Genomic DNA, 18,139 nt, shown 5'->3' on the forward strand with positions numbered 1-18,139 from the left:
AACCCAAGCAGGTAGACAGTAGTTGTGGTAAACGAAGGAGGTAGAGAGTGTCTTTTAATATTGAAATGACAAATCATTGTGCTGAATCAGATAAAACGCCTTCATTAAAAAAAAATGGAGGTTTAGAGTCTGGGAAACACACAGGAGCAGAAACGTTCTCTTTGTCCTCTGGAACTGAGTGAGAGTTGTGGATGTAATTACCCACCAAATATTGTTGAATCTCCGTCATTGTCTGGTACCTTTGTTTGGGTCAGTGACTTGATCTGAAAAGAGAGATAGCTCAAGGGTGAAAAAGAGCCTTCTGTGTTGGCTGGTGTGTCATTGTGTACCTTTTGTTTTCAGTGACTTTTTAATCAGATAAAAAGAGCCTTCGTGGAAAAATATGGTCAGGTGTGCAGGTTTTAGATTATGCTTAACAACAGAGGCAGAGGAACCTTTATAGTTTCTTATGATGTTTTTAGGTTGCTATGATGCCACAAAACCTTTTTAAGTTCCAATGTTGCCATAGAACAGGGATGCTAAACTCAATTCTTGGAGGGCCACAGCCCTGACGAGTTCAACCCTAGCTTTAACCCTAATTAAATACACCTGATCCAGCTAATCAAGTCCTTCAGGCTTATTTGAAAATCCCATGGTATGTGTGTTGAAGTAGGGGTGGAACTAAACTCTGCAGGGCTGTGGTCCTCCAGGAGTTGTGCATCCCTTCCATAAAACTTTTTATGTTTCCATGATGCCACATAAACTTTTTATGATCCTATGATGTCACATAACCTTTTTAAGTTCTTATGATGTCGCAGAACATTTTTAAGTTCTTATGATGTCACAGAACCTTTATAAGTTCTTATGATGTCGCAGAACATTTTTAAGTTCTTATGATGTCACAGAACCTTTATAAGTTCTTAGTATGTCAGAGAACCTTTATAAGTTCTTATGATGTCACAGAACTTTTATAAGTTCTTATGATGTCACAGAACATGTTTAAGTTCTTATGATGTCATAGAACATTTTTAAGTTCTTATGGTGTCACAGAACATTTAAGTTCTTATAATGTCATAGAACATTTATAAGTTCTTATGATGTCACAGAACATGTTTAAGTTCTTTTGATGTCACAGAACCTTTATAAGTTCTTAGGATGTCACAAAACATGTTTAAGTTCTTATGATGTCACAGAACCTTTATAAGTTCTTATGATGTCACAGAACCTTTATATGTTCTAATGGTGTCACAGAACCTTTATAAGTTCTTCTGATGTCACAGAACATTTTTAAGTTCTTATGACATCACAGAACATGTTTAAGTTCTTATGATGTCATAGAATCTTTATAAGTTCTTATGATGTCACAGAACATTTTTAAGTTCTTATGATGTCACAGAACATTTTTAAGTTCTTATGACATCACAGATCATGTTTAAGTTCTTATGATGTCACAGAACCTTTATAAGTTCTTATGATAGAACAGAAGTTCTTATGATTCAATGACATCACAGATCATGTTTAAGTTCTTATGATGTCACAGAACCTTTATAAGTTCTTATGATGTCACATAATGTTTTGAGTTTTCCTGGATGCCATAGAACATATTACATCCTATGATACTACAAGACAAACTTTATGTGTACCAGTGATGCCACAAGACAACCTTTTTTAGCAAAAGTGATGTCATACGAGAACCTTTTTGGGAAATTTGGGTTTCACAGACATACTTTGTAATTTTAATCACATAAATACAAACCTGTTTTTTTTTTTCTTAAATAGCCTCTGTAAAAAATTATGAAGCAAATTACTTGCTGTGTTTCAAATAACTCAGGGGTCCTCCGAGACAACTAATCCCATCAGGACAGGAATGTGTGTGAATGCAGTTTTTTTTTTTTTTTTTTTTTTGTCACAATGCTTCTCATTTAGTTTGACCTTCATCAGATTCTGTAACAACAGCTAAATTTCTTTTTTGCATTGACAGGACAGCTTCACCTTTCTTCTGTTACCAAAAAGTACTATGCTTGGTACCGTATCACCATGAACACAGAACCATATTGCCAAGTCAATAACTCTACACAGCCAAAAATCGCTCGTGATAAGAAGATACTTCTCAACCTAAGCTGCTAAGAAAGATTTCTGAGTTTACACTTACTGAGTTTAACATTTCTGCATTTCTATGAAAGGCTGCCAACCTTTTCTATAAACCCTTCAAGCGTTCCTAAAAATGCTTTCTTCACACCTAAAAATAATGAATCTGTCAGGCAATGAGGTGATGGGGAGCAGAACCACAGGGAAAGATGAGTTGTAGCTTGCTTGAGTTTCCCTCTCTGACCCCCACCGCTAGCAATGCTGCGTCTCTGGTGTTACTGTATCCGAGTCCAGACATGTGTCCTCAGGCTGGGGGGGATATTCTAATCTTTACCCTGTCTTACAACACGCTGTGCATAAGAGACAGTCAACAGCTGATGGGGTCAGCAGTGCCTGCAGACTCTTTAAGAGTGTTTTTGGAAATGAGGCTGTGTTGAGGCAGGTCAGTATGGAAGCTTATCTTGCAATTGTAAGTTATCAATTGTAAAATGTAAACTCAGAATTCTGAGAAAATAAGTCAGAACTGCAAGATGTAAACTCTGAGTTTATATCTAATGTATAAATTTGGAATTATTTCTAAGAATTGCAAGTTTATTTGTCTCGAGTTAATATCAGAACTTAAAAAGGTTCTATGCGAGTTATTGATTTTGAGTTGAAGCTCAGAATTCTGAGATAAATCAGAATTACGAGATGCAAACTCACAATTGCGATGTCATATCTCAAAATTCAGACTTTTATTTTGCCAAATTGCACATTTATATGCCACAACTGTGAGTTATTAATTGTGAGATGTAAACTTCTAATTCTGATGAAAAGTCAGAATTGCAAGACACAATCTCACAATTGTGAGTTTTTCACTTTTTTCTCAGAATTTCGAGTTTATATCTCACAATTCAGTTTTTTTATGAATTGAGTTTATATCTCACAATTGTGAGTTATTCATTACAAAATGTAAATGCGGAATTTTGAGTAAAAAGTCAGAATTAGAGACATAAACTCACAATTTAATCATTTAAGTTTGGGCTCTGTTTTTAATTGTAATATTAAAGAGCTCCCTATAGTTTAGAGCAGAATATATTTTTATCGCTCTAAGAAAATTTTAAATATCATGAAATTTATTCAAAGAAAGAGCAGTTTGTTCAGTAAACCACCGTTAAATATAAAAAAAGCAATTTTATGTTTAGTTTTTTCCCCCTGGTGTACCGAAACCATACCGAACGTTGACGTCAAACCGAGGTACGAACCGAACCGAACCAAACCGTCATGTTTGTGTACCATTACACCCCTGTTATACAGTCATTATGAAACATCTTAAGGGGGAACCCGTCTATCCGATTCAAAGAGGTCGAACAGACAAGGCTGCATATTTTCAGAGCATAATTTTCAGTAATAGAGCTGTGGTAATTGTGCTGATAACTGCCACTCATTTGCTCCTCTCTTGCAAAAAAAAACAAAACTGTGTAATCCTCTAATTTGTTGTGTCTCTCGGCAGGATTCACTCTGGTTTCCTTTCACTCATGAGAAGGACTTGCTGCTATCATAGATCTCAGCCAGCACTGTCCTTTAACCTCTGACCTTTCACCAAATCCATAACAACAGTATTAATCCACCAGCAAACACACACGGCCCTGGGCAGTTTCCTCATTTAGAGCTGTAACCCTGTGTACAGCAGAGAGTTGGCAGGCTCCAGCAGGCTGCAGTGGATCAGTGCTGAGTAGCTTAGAGCGAGTCTGATGCTAGACTAATGCACTTTAGCCAGAGGGGAGAACACAGACAGAGATAATGGCAGGGTGGTCTCTCTGGTCATTTACTGAACAAATGAGAGTAGATAGTACAACTACACTCCCTCTGACAAGACAGTTATTTGCTAATAAAACAGGTGTAAACAGGTGTAAAAGCTTTGTGTGTGTGTGTGTGTGTGTGTGTGTGTGTGTGTGTGTGTATATATATATATATATATATATATATATATATATACACACTGTATATATAAACTAATGTTTGTGTGTTTAGATTTTATTTAATTATATTGAGTTTTTTTCATTATTTGCTATTAAATTATATAAATGAAATAATAAAATAAATCTCAATATAATTCAATAAAATCTAAACATATATAAACTATATATTGTTTAAGTGTTTTATAATTCATTATACATGAACATAAATAAAACATTTAAAATGCAATATAATTAAATATTAACTGAATAATTCTAAAGCTAAATATTTTTTTTTACCGATAAATATATAATAAATTACAATATAGCTATATGGATTTATATTACTGAAATATAGATATTAGATTATTTATAAGAATATTTCATAGTTCTTTTAAATTAACATATTACATTTTTATATTCAGTTTACACTTATACAGATTTACAAAATTATATTTAATTATATATTATGATATATGTAAATTATGTAATTATTTTTGGATTTATGTAATTATGTGTAATTATTTTTACATAATTAGCCTATATACATATTCATGATTTATTTATCTATATCTATAAAATATGTATAATTAGATTATAATTTAGAGTTATTTACAATTATATTTTAGATTTACATTTATATTCAGAATTACAAATTCAGATCTATATATTCATGATTTACAATTTTATTTATACATTTATATTTATACATTACAAAAATGTGTTAAAATATTTATCCAATATTAAAATCTTATTTTTACTTCAATTTTTTTATTATTATTATTATTAATTTCGACTTATTAGCATGTCTATTACACTGTAAAAATAAAAACCTCTCCAACTTAAAATTTTCTAGTGACTGGTTACAACAAAATTTTTCAATTGGCCTAATTGAATTTATAAAAGTAAATTAACACTAATTCAGTTAGGCCAATTGAAAAATTTAGATGTGATCAGTCAATATATATATATATATATTCAAATGGCCTAATTGAATTTATAAAAGTAAATTAACACTAATTCAGTATATATATATATATATATATATATATATATATATATTCAAATATTCAAAAGTATAACCACAGTAACTACAGCTATAGCAAGAATATACATTATTATCCAATGCCATATTTGATACTATTTATACTGTCACACTGACATTCTGGTTGAGCTATTAATGTGAAGAGAACAGAGATCAATTTGCATTTATCAACATGAATGAGCATGTGGAGATGGCAAACACCATGTGCTCATGAGCAGGCCTGAATGTGCTGCCGCCCACATAACTGACATGCTCCAGCGTGCTGCAATCTCTCTGTCTCACTTGACAGCTTTCGAAGCCAACTCAATGGAAACACAAGACGTTTTATACAAACAGACACTTTATACGCACACACCTACAGGCCTCACACTGCCGCACACTCCACTGGCTCTTTTGTAAGAGCACCTTCGATTAGATGCTGCATTTTGTGACAGAGAAGAAAGGTGAAGGAGAGAGAAGTGATAAACAGGAAGAAGGGCTTCATTTAAGGTACAGCATCACTCCATCTGATAGGACGCCTGTCCTCCTCCCTAAATAAATGCTTTACTCACTCAGTAAGATGTTAACATACACACACACACACACACACACACAAACACACACACACTGCCATGTCTGTATCTTTTGCTTTGATGTCTAAATCATTTCCTTTAGATCAGAGCTGCGGGCATGTTACCTGTACAAATCTGGTGAGGCACTCAGGGTTCAAATGAGCACTGAATCACTGAAACAGCGCTGAAACCAAATCGTTCACAAAACCACTACCACTGACAGTAACATTATTCACTGATGTTATCAATGGCACATTTTTAAATATATATAATATATATTTAAAATAAACATATGCTATCAAGATGCTATATCGATATATTGTTTGGTATATTTTTATGGTACTACTACGGTACTTTTTCTAAGGCGCAGGCTTAACCATTACACTTGAATTTATTTGACAAAACACCTTAGAAACCAAAGAAACATCTTCGCAACTGCCTAACAACCGCAGAGAACATTCAGGTTTACATAATTTCTGATTTATATGTTCAGAATTTACTTTTTAAATACAGATTTGTAAAAAATTACATAAAGATACAGTATATGTAGTACTTGTGTACTTATTTAGAAGTGTATATACTGTATATTCAGGATTGATATATTTACGTCTATAAATAATATAAATATTATATTAATTTTGGATAATTTAAAGTTGTTTAAAAGTAAATTTTAGATTTTCAATCAATTCAGATCTCTATATTCAGGATTTACTTTTACATGTTGTCAGAAAATAATAAATATTAGATTTTTCATTACATAAAGTTATTTAAATGGAAATCTTATATTTTTAAATTCAGATCTATATATTCATGATTTACTTTTTTATTTATAGATTTATAAAATTAAACAATATTCCATTGTATGTGCCATATATTTAAAAAAATATATCTTACATTTAGATGATTTATAAAATTAAACAATATTCCATTGATATTTTTGATATATATAATGCACATTTATATATATATATATATATATATATATGTATATATGGAATATGTTAATAGATTCTTACAAAAACTCTAAAAACCATCTATCTATTAACTGTATGTATTTGCCTGTCAGTCTTATCTGTAAAGCATATGACCTTCAAACTTCATGGCCTTTTAAACTTTGTTTTTCACTTTCAGATAAGGCAAAATGCATTGTTTATCTTGGCAAACATTCAACAGTTTCAAAGTGAAATCTGGCAAAGTACTGTCGTGCAGCAATACAACCATATAAGTTGGTCCATCATATATATATATATATATATATATATATATATATATATATATATATATATATATCATATATATATATTATTTTTTTTTTTTTTTTTTTTTTTTTTTATATTTATTTATTTATTTATTTTTTTTTCACTGCTATAAGAGGATTGGGAAATTGTGGAAGAGGGTGAAAGGGAATCAGTAGTGCTTGTCTCAACAGGCTCTCTTATAACACGCACTCAGGTATGCCTGTGACCTTTCTTTCACACTTTCACCTTTGACCCGTTCAAGCCACAGGTACTCAAGCATATCTCCAGGGCAAGCATTTCTCCAGAACCTCCTTATGTATCGCAGTCTGGCCAAGTGGAATGTACTGACAAAAGAGTTGCAGAGAAGCGGAGCTGAGTGATCGATCGTCTCAGCGTGTCTGAGTGCCTCTGTAAACAATCTGCAGTGTTGTTTTCTGCTGCTGATGCAGTCAATGCTCACTTTCACATGCATAGCAAGAGATTCTCAGACAGATCTGCCATCAAAGCTGCTCTTATTCCAGCTTTGTTGGGTTATTAAAAGTAGATCAGAATGCCGTGACATGAATACCCTATTCACTGCTGAAAAAAACAACACACTGAAATCAGTTAAAATCCTGCAGCCTGCGATAGTCTCAAGCTTCAAACACAGTAAGCCAGGAGCAATACGATGCAGACACCACATTTAGTGACCATTAAAATATGCTGGTAATAAAATGCAGAATAAACTTACACCAATAAATATTATTCATTGAATTTAGGTTGTTTAATGTTGCCAAACAACTTGCAGCATTAATATCCAGCAGATTTCAACTGTTGTGCAGTCACAGGTGTGTTTTACCGCACCTTTGAATATAGTTCATCTAATCAGATTATAGAGTCAGTAAAATATGTTTTATATTATAAAACTGTACATGAAGAGCATACACAGCATACGGTGTTATGTCGTTATTTTTGTTTTCTTCGCTTACAAAAAGTGTTCCCGTCGCTTTATATAACCCAGATTGCACGTCTGATGGCAGATGGAGTATTCTGACGATGACTTTCATACCTTTTATGAACCTTGACATTGTTATTTACTTGGCAGTCTATGGGACAGTCTCAAGCCTCCAGGTTTTCATCCAAAATATCTGAAATTGTGTTTCGAAGCCGAACCGAGCTTTTACGGGTTTGGAACGACATGGGGGTAAGTGATTAATGACAAAATTTTCATTTTGGGGTGGAGTATCCCTTTAAAGAGAGTGCACTTTTATGACGTTTGCTGTGTCTTATTTAGAAGGCTGAGTCCTCCGGAGGTCGCATTTTAAGGCTGCATACGTCATCAGGGAAGTCTCATTTAAGAAAAGTACCTGTTAAATTGCAAAATAAAAAAGAAATTATAGTATTTTAAACTTCACAAAGAATAACAGTCAATTTTATTATGGTTACTTTTCTTAAATAAGACATCCGTAATGATATATGCAGCCTTTAAATGCGACCTCCAGAGGACGCTTCTTAACACACTTAAAGGTGCTTAATGTAGGATTGACACAGTGGTTGAACTAGGTATTGCAGTCCAAATTCAAAATATTGGAGAGGTTTTTTTTCACCCGCCCCCTCCTCCTCAGACTTGAGGCACACGCAGGTTGCCAGATTGATGACACAAAGAGGAACGAGCGCACTTGATGATGAATGAAATGAAATACTCTGTGTTTTCCGCCAATTGGCAACCGAAATACAATTGGGTAAACTGCCAGTGGGAAGGTTTCACAAACCAAAACAACGACTGACATTCCACCCTGAACGCACATTGTCAAAGGAGAATAACTGACAGTAGCATTGTTTTTCAGATATGCAAGTTTGTTAACTTAGCATGTTTCTTAAATATCTGCAAATATATTATGGTATTTGTATGCTTTAGTAGAGTCAAAATCTTACATACAGCACCTTTAAGGATGCTTTTAAAAAGTGCACTTTTAAATTTCAAAATAAATGTTTTAAAATAAATTAGTAAATTAGTCAAATAATATTTAATGAATATTTTCGGAATGCACAAAATTGCACCTTCATCATTATAAATATCAAATGAACAATTTATTTAAATAAATGTCATACAATTTTCAACATAAAATTATATTAAAGTATATTTTAGTTTACCATAAATGCTTGCCACTACATTCAGCATTACAATTTAGCTATATTTTAAAGACAAAAGAAGTAATTCTGAAATTACATATAAAGATGTATTTAAGTCCTATTTAAGTGGTTCATAAAGCACTTTTTTAAGTATAGATGAAACTACAGTACAGTTTCATTCAAATGCAGTGCAATTAAGTTCCTGAAAACCAGTGTTTTGTGAAGGTTACTTTGTAAATGTAATAGGTTACAGATTACAAGTTACCCTATGTCCTGTGTCCTAAACTCCTGAAACATTGGTGTCTCATATTTTTAGAGCAGTCAATGCAATTTGGGAAAGAAATCAATTACATCTGTATGTGGGTGTGTGTGAAAATATTCAGATTTAACCCCCTTTGTAATCTTTAACATTTTCATAAGTAACTGTAATTTAATTACACATTTTTTTTGTAACTCCATTACTTGTAACTAGTTACTTCCCAACACTGCTGAAAACATTACATTCAGTTCAAACTCATGCTCAAGGGTACCAGAAAGCAACATGTCAATACTTCAGATGAATACAGCATAAATGAGCTGCATCATGTGGCTCTGAATGTTTGACAGTTCCACATCCATCAAAAGAGGGACATGCATGCACGATGACAGAGTGAGCAATAGCAAATGACCCTTTCCTTTATCACATCACGCCTCATCCAGCAGCACAGTTCCTCTCTGCTTACTCTCGACATACTGCAGTCTGTCATCACAAGGTTATAAGAAATCCTCTTTCTTAATCATGTATTAATCCGGTTAGAGTACACAAAACTGCTGAGTGCATGACTGTAACGTCATAAGTCAGAAAGTGACAATCATCCTAAATCAAAGGAGGACCTTTCCTCCATAAACCTCAAGCAGGAACCAGACACGGTTCTAAAAACAGATTCTGTGGGACAAGGACTTTTCCCTGGAGGCTTACAGCAGGTCTTATGTGAGTGATCCGTACAGTCAAGCCGGTGAAGAACTTACTGTAACCTGTCTGTCTGCCTGGACAGGTTCTATTTGGCACACCAAAAGCAACGACAAAAACACACAATTGAAGTGTTTATCACCTCATCCCTGTTGTGAATGCTGCTGTGACACATGAAATCATCTGAAACAGATGGGGTGTGAACTAATTTTATTTACTAGCAGCATTGCAGACAGCAGTATATGTGTCAACGAACTAACAGGACAACATTTTTCTAGGATTTGTGCGGATGAAAAAGTCTTTGGGAAGTGGCAGAGAAACTTTACACTTCATAATAACTTTCATTAACAAACTTATATAATGTGAAATTGATTAGTAGTTCATGCACTGCAAAAAATTATTTCTTAGTATTCATATATATATATAACATTCTTGAATTAAGATGCATTTACTTGAGAAGTAAAATTGCTTAAAATATTGTCGTTTTCTGGAAAATTCATCAAAATTTAGTTTTTGCTTAAAACAAGAAAAATATCCACCAATGGGGTAAAAAAAAAAAGCACAAACAATTGTGCAGTTTCACTATTTTTTTTACAGTGAAACCAATACTGTTTTAATGAAAGCTAAAGTATAGCCAAAACAAAGTAAACAACATGCAGTTCCGGGCATCTGAAAAGGCAGTTTCACTTTTCTCTGGAGAACTGCTTGTTTCCATGGATACGGCTGAATTTCCCAGGACAAACTTTCCTGCCAACTCTAAACTCAAGACACACACACACACCACGTGCGCAGAGGTTATGAACTTATTATTTTCCTTTTCTAAGTTCTGATTTGCCTTTTGAGAGGATTATTTGAATGGAGCAACTTTTTATTCCTCCACTTTTGTTGTCATGTTTTGACAGCAGTAAAACAATATCTTTTGTGGAGAAGTGTCAAAAAGTTTTTTTGTTATGAGGTAAACAGATGAAGTGGAAGCTCCACAACCTGCAACTAAATCTGTTGTGGTGTTTTAAACTTGTTTTCTTTGCTTAGGAGGGGAGGGGGTGGAAAAAACACTTCAGCTTGGCAACATTTTCAATAACCTGCATTACTACGTTATATAATGCTAAATAAATGATCATGTACGTTCTGATACAAACGTCATGAAACTTTGATTTGACCTGCAAAGCTTTATATAATGCTTGTAATTATAAAGTGTAACCCAGTACAAGTTCTGCTGACTTTTCATAATATCTAACAAATAATAACATAGCATTATGTCATTAACATCATAATCTAAGTTACTACAAAGTGTCACCCAACTTTCTTTCTCTTACCCACGAGCAAACAGAGGATGTCCAGCCCGACCAACATCTTTCTGCTGGAGCACTGAACCGTATCCAAAGGTTCCGCGGGACTCGGGATGTGTTTCGTGCCGTTCTCCCGCGCCGTGTCTCCGGATCCGCCGTGATCCGCCAGCCGCTGCTGGAGCTCCTCGTGACTGTTTACCGAATTCAGCTTCTGCATGATGTCCGTTCAATTCAATACTTGTGTTGGATTCAATAAAGCCAATCTGACAGGTTAGGAATAAAGCTGAGTTGAAGTTTTGAATCGTCTGAATGTTTTACGGTACAATCCAGTAAGTGTCAGAGCAGATACAAGCGCACGTGTAGATGATGAATACAGAACAAAAGTCTTAACTAATAAAGCGAACCGACTTGTACATGGATCCTGGTCCGCTCTCTCTCAACTTACATGAAAGCTCCTTTCCCCAGCACTTATGAAAAGTTCCAGCTGCACTTTGGCCATCATCATCTGGACATGATGGCGAAAAACACATTCCTGAAAACATATGTCAAAAGTTTGTCATCCTCTATGACTTGTACTCTCCATGTCAAACAACTGTCTTTCTACAACCCAGAGAAACCTTGAAGCGGATCGTGTTTTGATTTGCGGGAATTAGCGTTATTCCTCCGCCCTCTCTAGGGCTGTCTCAAAACCTAGTGAGCTGCCTACCCAGATAGCGTTTTGACGTTTAAACTTGCAAGCTGCCTACTTAGGGAAACATTTTCGGGTGCGCAATTTGGTGTGGCTCATCTTGCGCCCAAAATTGTCTTATAACGAAATGTCAGGTAGCTACGTTCATAATCCTGAGAAACTTTTTTGATGTTAGATGTTGATGTCAGTGTGTTGATGTTAGTAACGTGTTTTAATGTCAGTAATAATTTCACCACCAACAACAACGCATCTGACTTATTATTCTAGTTTTCATGACTAAAAATGTAATATATATATAAAAACAATTATGCAATAATGATTGGTTAACTAATATTAATCATATGGTTTTATTGAATAACACTGTTAAAATATAATGTAATACAAAATAAACAATTTGCATTATTACAAATGCCTGCAAAGGGCACCAGTGGTCACCAATGGCACCAAATTTTTTTTTTTTTGCCACTTTTTATGCGATAGAAAAGCTACAGTCTCTTTAATTTTTTCAACAAAAACATGTGGATATCACAACCCTTACAAAAAATTAACCATGGTTTTATCATAGTAAAATTGCTTAATTTTATTTTGTGGGATTTCTGAATGCTTGAGACTATAAAATCAAAGTGACAACTGTATTAATAAAATCATAGCCTTAGGTAATTTTCTAGAACTACAATTGTAATTTATAAATAATACAATTTAATTACAATTTATTTATTTACTTTTATATTATATTACAGTCCTTTTTTTGAGGCCTTAAGGGTTGTTGTTTTTTTGTTGTTGTTTTTTTGAAGGAAGGGGCACAACAATACTATTCTGTTTAGGGCACCCATTTGGCCAGCAGCAGCCCTGCATTTAAAACTTTGTATGTTGTCAATGTTATCAAGCAGTCTTGACTGATTGCCTTCTTAGGTGACCACCATGTTCGCTGATTCTTTTTTATGACCAGTGTTGCCAGATTGGAATTGAAAGTATCGTACCAGAGGCTTAAAATTATCGTGTTTTGGAAGAAAATTATCGTACGCGAGTCAAATGTATAGAATACAGCTATTTATCTAAACCAACAACTTTTTGACATAAACTGCAAATTACCACAGATAAATAACTAGGTGTACCTAACATCATGTCTACACTTGATGCGAGCAGCGCAACAGAATACTATAGAACCCATTATAATCAGTGACTCTGTCTGCTCTGGATGCATCGCGGTACGACACGACACGACACGGCACATCCCTGACAGTAAACTGATGCCTCGTTATTTATGGCGTATTAAAATTATTTTTAACACTCGCTTTGTCGCGTCCAGTGTAGACAGACTTAAGCTGTTGCTGCGCGGCTCCACCTCTAAGCCACTGTCATCGGAAGCCTGTGTGTTGCCAGATGTTGAGGGGCTTCTTGCCATCATGGACCGCAACATAGTGCTCGTTGGCTTTAAAGCAGGGCACATTCCTGCATTCTTAAGGTACTCTGAGGTCCGCACAAGCGCATTTAGAGTGTCTGTAATGAGCCAATTTCATGTATAAGTACAGAAGCCCTATGACTACAACTACCATCATTTGAATTGTCATAAAATTCAGAAATTATCGTACATATTATGGGATTTTTTTCATTATGGATCATACATCAAACAGAGGTCAAAATTATCGTACAAATACGATAATTATGGTACATCTGGCAACACTGTTTATGACGAATGTGACCTTCGGAGGGCACATTCGAAATGAGAGAACAAAATTTCGCGGGAAAATCTGATGATGTGTGGCAACAGTCTTCCTGCAATTTTATTTTCTTATTTAAAAAAAATGTACACTTATAAAACTGTACTTCTTGTACCTTTGCATCAACTAGTTTATCCAGCAAATGTAACTGCTATTTGGTTTAAAAATAAAAATATTTTCAATTGTAAATGTTATGGGGGATTATTAATAGAATGTATTTAACACAATTATCCGCTTCAATTTAATTTTATTATTATGTGAAATCTATTACACTTGTCTTCTCACTACATCTAAAACAGTGTGTCCACAGAGCAGGGTTCAATCACTCATATGCTATAAAATGGATAACAATGTTTTTTTAATTATGAAAAAAGAGCTTGTTTCATCAAAATCAACACTTAATAATATTTCATATCAAAGCAATGTTGTTTTAAGTGACACATGCTTGTTTTCATAAGGTTTCAAAGTTGTGTCCCCCCTTATTGTTAACACCATCAGACATTTATTAAAATGTAATAAAATCAGGGTATATCAGGGGTAGCTGTCACTCTAAATGACCCCCTTGCCACAATCCACCTCTGCAGAGTACATCAGTGTCAGATAGACTCTGGTAAGTTTTATGGTTTTAGAATATTTTAAATCTTAATGTTACTATTTCCTGTGTCACAACCATGATATGTCAACACCATCTTTCAATTTCTGGGGAAACTATTTGAAATATTTAGATCAAATATTTAGATCGATTAGATTTTGTGTTTCAATGATATATCAAAATACTTAAATGTAACTCTTGTATAAAAGCTTTATAAACAATAACATACTCACTGTTTGTTGTGTTTGTTTTAATACAGTAATTGATTGATTCAATGAATTTGACAGTTAAAATGACTACAAATTCAGGTTTTCGTCACCATCATCAGATGTGTCAACTCACCTCCATCAGTTGAATATTTTGATAATATTTCATTATGATATTTTAGATTTGTTGTTTAATTGTTGGTCACATGTGAAAGCGTAATCACATGTGAAAACAGTATATATATATATATATATATAGTCTCCCATTCACCGCTATAGAAGTTTAACCAACTATGGCGACTTCTGAGAAACCCAGACATGTGTAAAGGTTCATTGTCAGTAGTATCTATGTATGAGCTCACACAGAAGTCACCTTCATAACAAGCAGCTGGTCAACACCTCGAATCCACGTGATAAATATGAACCTGATAGCACACGTACATCACAGAGACATATATTTGACATCTGCATTTGCATATGCAAGACGTATTTTTTTGAGTGTTTTCTCATCTGCAATAAGTCTATAAGACGTTTCTAGCAAATGTCATATAGACATTTAGAAGATGTCTTTAAGATGTTTATGATTTAGAATGTATGGAAATCTTAGAGATGTCTATCAGATGTTTGTTCACAGCAGATGCATCCAGATGAAGCGAGCTTTAACAGACATCTTGCAGACAAACATTTGCTGGGCTGTTACAAAAGCTGAGTGTGTATTTGTTCATGGTTAATGTCCTCATATTCACATTTTTTGTCCTCATGCAAAAATCTTTGAGTCCCCATATGTGTGTATTGTTCTATTAATGCAGCTTAGTTGAAGCACATAAACTGTTTTCTAGCGCATTGTAGAAATGCCATCTACTGTAGCTAGGCAGCCCAATAGCAATTGAGTCACAGTCTTTCTCCTTCTTCCTCTCTTCCTGCTCCTTTCTCATGAAACCGGCAAATGCTGCCTCTTTCTGTCTTTCAACTCCAACTAATTCTGAAGCACTGATCAGCTGAGCTTTTTTCCCCTTTTCATTAAATGGAGGCCTTGAAGAAAACCTGTCAGACCTTATCCTTTACACTCCTTTCACAGTGACCATCGATTACAATAACATAGGCTAGTATTTCATGTAAAAAGTCACATGGCACACATAAAGTAACCTACTAGATGGGTTTTGGGCCTCTCTGTAGAGGCTTCTTGACATTTGTGGGAGATTTTCAGTTATCTGCAGGTCTGGTGAACTTTGGAGAATTGGGAAATATTGCCATCTGGTGAGTGTTTTAACAATGACATTTTCCATCCGATTCAACAGAGTCTGTGCAATCTCAAGCCCCAATCACACCAAAAAATAAACGCTGAAGATCTGCGAGTGTCTGTGATGTCCACAACCATCTTGAGTTTTTTTCTCATTGAGTGAGTTGCTCACTTACAGACTGAGGGAATGCTATTTCCTGTGTTGCATTTTTAAGTGTTTAATATTAATAGTACTTAATCTTAATTGTTAATTGATTTACCCAAGAACTGTGGGCTATTGAATAGCAGAACATCTGAATATAATAGATATTCGGCTAATTATAATAAAGAACTGGTGCAAAAGAAAGAGCTGAAATAAAAAAAAATCTTTTTAAGATCTTTTAAGAGTCAGTTAAGTTTTTTTTTGTTTAATTATATTTATTAAAGTAGTTACTCCACTAGTGTACTGTGTTTAACTGTAGCTGACATGGGTACAATTAGAACAAAAATAATTCTTGTCTTTATGAACTAAGTGTAAAAAATGTTTTTTATAGACAAATAAAATAAATGTCTTTTAAATATATATAATATATATATATATATATATATATATATATATATATATATATATATATATATATATATATATATATATATATATATATTGTTTTATAGATTAAAAAAAATCACATGAAAGAAAAAATCCATGTTTTTACTTTAGTTTTTGTGTGGTAATGTAAAAAGCAAAAAAGTGTTCCAAGTGTAAGGTGTCTTTGTTTAATATTCAAACAAAATGGAAAGACGTGCTGTTTTCTCCCACAAAATCAACAACTTTGTGTTGGGGATCAACTGACCTTTTTTATGGAGCTCATCTAGACAGTCACTTCTATTCCAGTGATGGCTGTTTCTGTGAACCCTCAATGCACACCCAGAACATCACATAATGTGTAGAAACCTTTTAAGACCTATAGGTGGAGACAAACAACCATTTGTTTGAGAATCAAAATGAGACGCACACACATGGGTTTGTCTTGGTGTCAGAAGTTCCCAGTACACAGAAAAATGGTATGTCTTATTAGCATTATGTTTGTTAAATAATCTGAAATTATTACTTTTGTTTGGACATGAATTCTGAGTCTACACACATTTTGGGTGATTCTCTTGTGTTTTGAGTTTTCCACACTTTTATATTATTGTAGTTTCACATCTTTTAGACTGTCAGACTATTCCTGGACTGTTGTTGGCCAGTATCCTGTAGGCTGTATGTTTTCGATCTCACTCTCAAAAAAAAAAAAAAGAAAAAAAAAAGGGTACAATGGATTTATTTTGCTGTATTCACCGATGTATGTGTGTGTGTGTGTGTGTGCGTGCGTGCGTGCGTGCGTGTGTGTGTGTGTACATGAAAATGATATGTAAAGGGATGTTTTAACAAGGGAATATGTGATACTTGTTAAAAGATTCAATCCCATTCCTGAGCTGGATTAATGTCACACTTTGACATTGTACAGTGTCTCACCTTCAAAATCCCCCATGGGCTTTATTTCACTTAATATACAGCATCTTTAGATGTTCCACTGAAAGCCTTTCAAAGTAGTGATACACCGGTACACTCTTAAAAATTATGGTTCTTAATTGGCATCTTTTGTTCCATGAAGAATAATCTTTACCATCCAGGGAACTTTTCCACTTAAAATGGTTCCTCTATGGCATCGCTACACTTTTTGGACCTTTGCAGCTTAGTTCATAAGCGTATTAGTTGTAATAACATGGTCAGTTGGAATAGGATGGAAATTGAATAGGAGAGAGAAATGTCAGTCACAGACACATGCGACCATGTTCACCATACATAACTTTCCCATCACGTCCCCACACATCTCAGGTGTATTCATTTTTTATGTATTTATTTATTTTATTTTTTATTTTTTATTTTTTTTTTTGATGCTCTGAACTTCCTCTGGTGAGGCATAGGATCCACCCACAAGAGTGACCAGTCACCAACTTCACTAGCCACAGATAGATGACCTAATCTTTGAAATGTTGCTCCGTGACTTTCGGTTCCTCTCAGTCAAACACATCTGCACAGCGAGGTTCCTCTTTTGATTTTCTTCTTCACTGATTTATTATCGCACCCAGGGCCTTAAAAGCTGAGAAAATCTCTTGTGGCTTTAGAAAATGTGGATATTTCATCATTTCTCACTTTGTGGTTTATTAGTTTATTATTTTTCTGCAGGTGTCATGAAGCACTTTATCTGGCTGATGACAAATAGCAAGAGTCATTCATACAGAGCATGTGTGGTATTAAACTTTCACAGGTAGACCACAGACTGGAGCTCACATTATGTACACAACATGACAGTCAACATATACAAAACACACACACACTTCATTTTCTGCTACTGAATTGTATGTTTGTATATTTATTTAAAATATTTTGGTTTGTTTGCGTGATTATTCATGATGACATCACAAAATTTGCAAAGATTCTTCCAAATAAAATTATTTATAGGGAAGCTAATTATTCTTTG

The 18,139-nt window shown here is 34.2% G+C and overlaps 1 protein-coding gene across 1 annotated transcript in view; it reads right to left on the reverse strand.

Moving 5' to 3' along the window:
- Positions 1–11,815, reverse strand: part of LOC109113359 (phospholipid phosphatase 3-like) — a 33,168-nt gene extending 21,353 nt beyond the window's left edge. Inside the window, exon 1 of the mRNA XM_019126148.2 lies at positions 11,216–11,815. Coding sequence (XP_018981693.1) covers positions 11,216–11,405 — 190 coding nt within the window. The 5' untranslated portion in view covers positions 11,406–11,815. The remainder of the gene's footprint in view (positions 1–11,215) is intronic.
- Between the last annotated feature and the right edge of the window lie 6,324 nt (positions 11,816–18,139).

This window comes from Cyprinus carpio, chromosome A3 (assembly GCF_018340385.1).
Source record: "Cyprinus carpio isolate SPL01 chromosome A3, ASM1834038v1, whole genome shotgun sequence".
Classification (NCBI taxonomy): domain Eukaryota; kingdom Metazoa; phylum Chordata; class Actinopteri; order Cypriniformes; family Cyprinidae; genus Cyprinus; species Cyprinus carpio.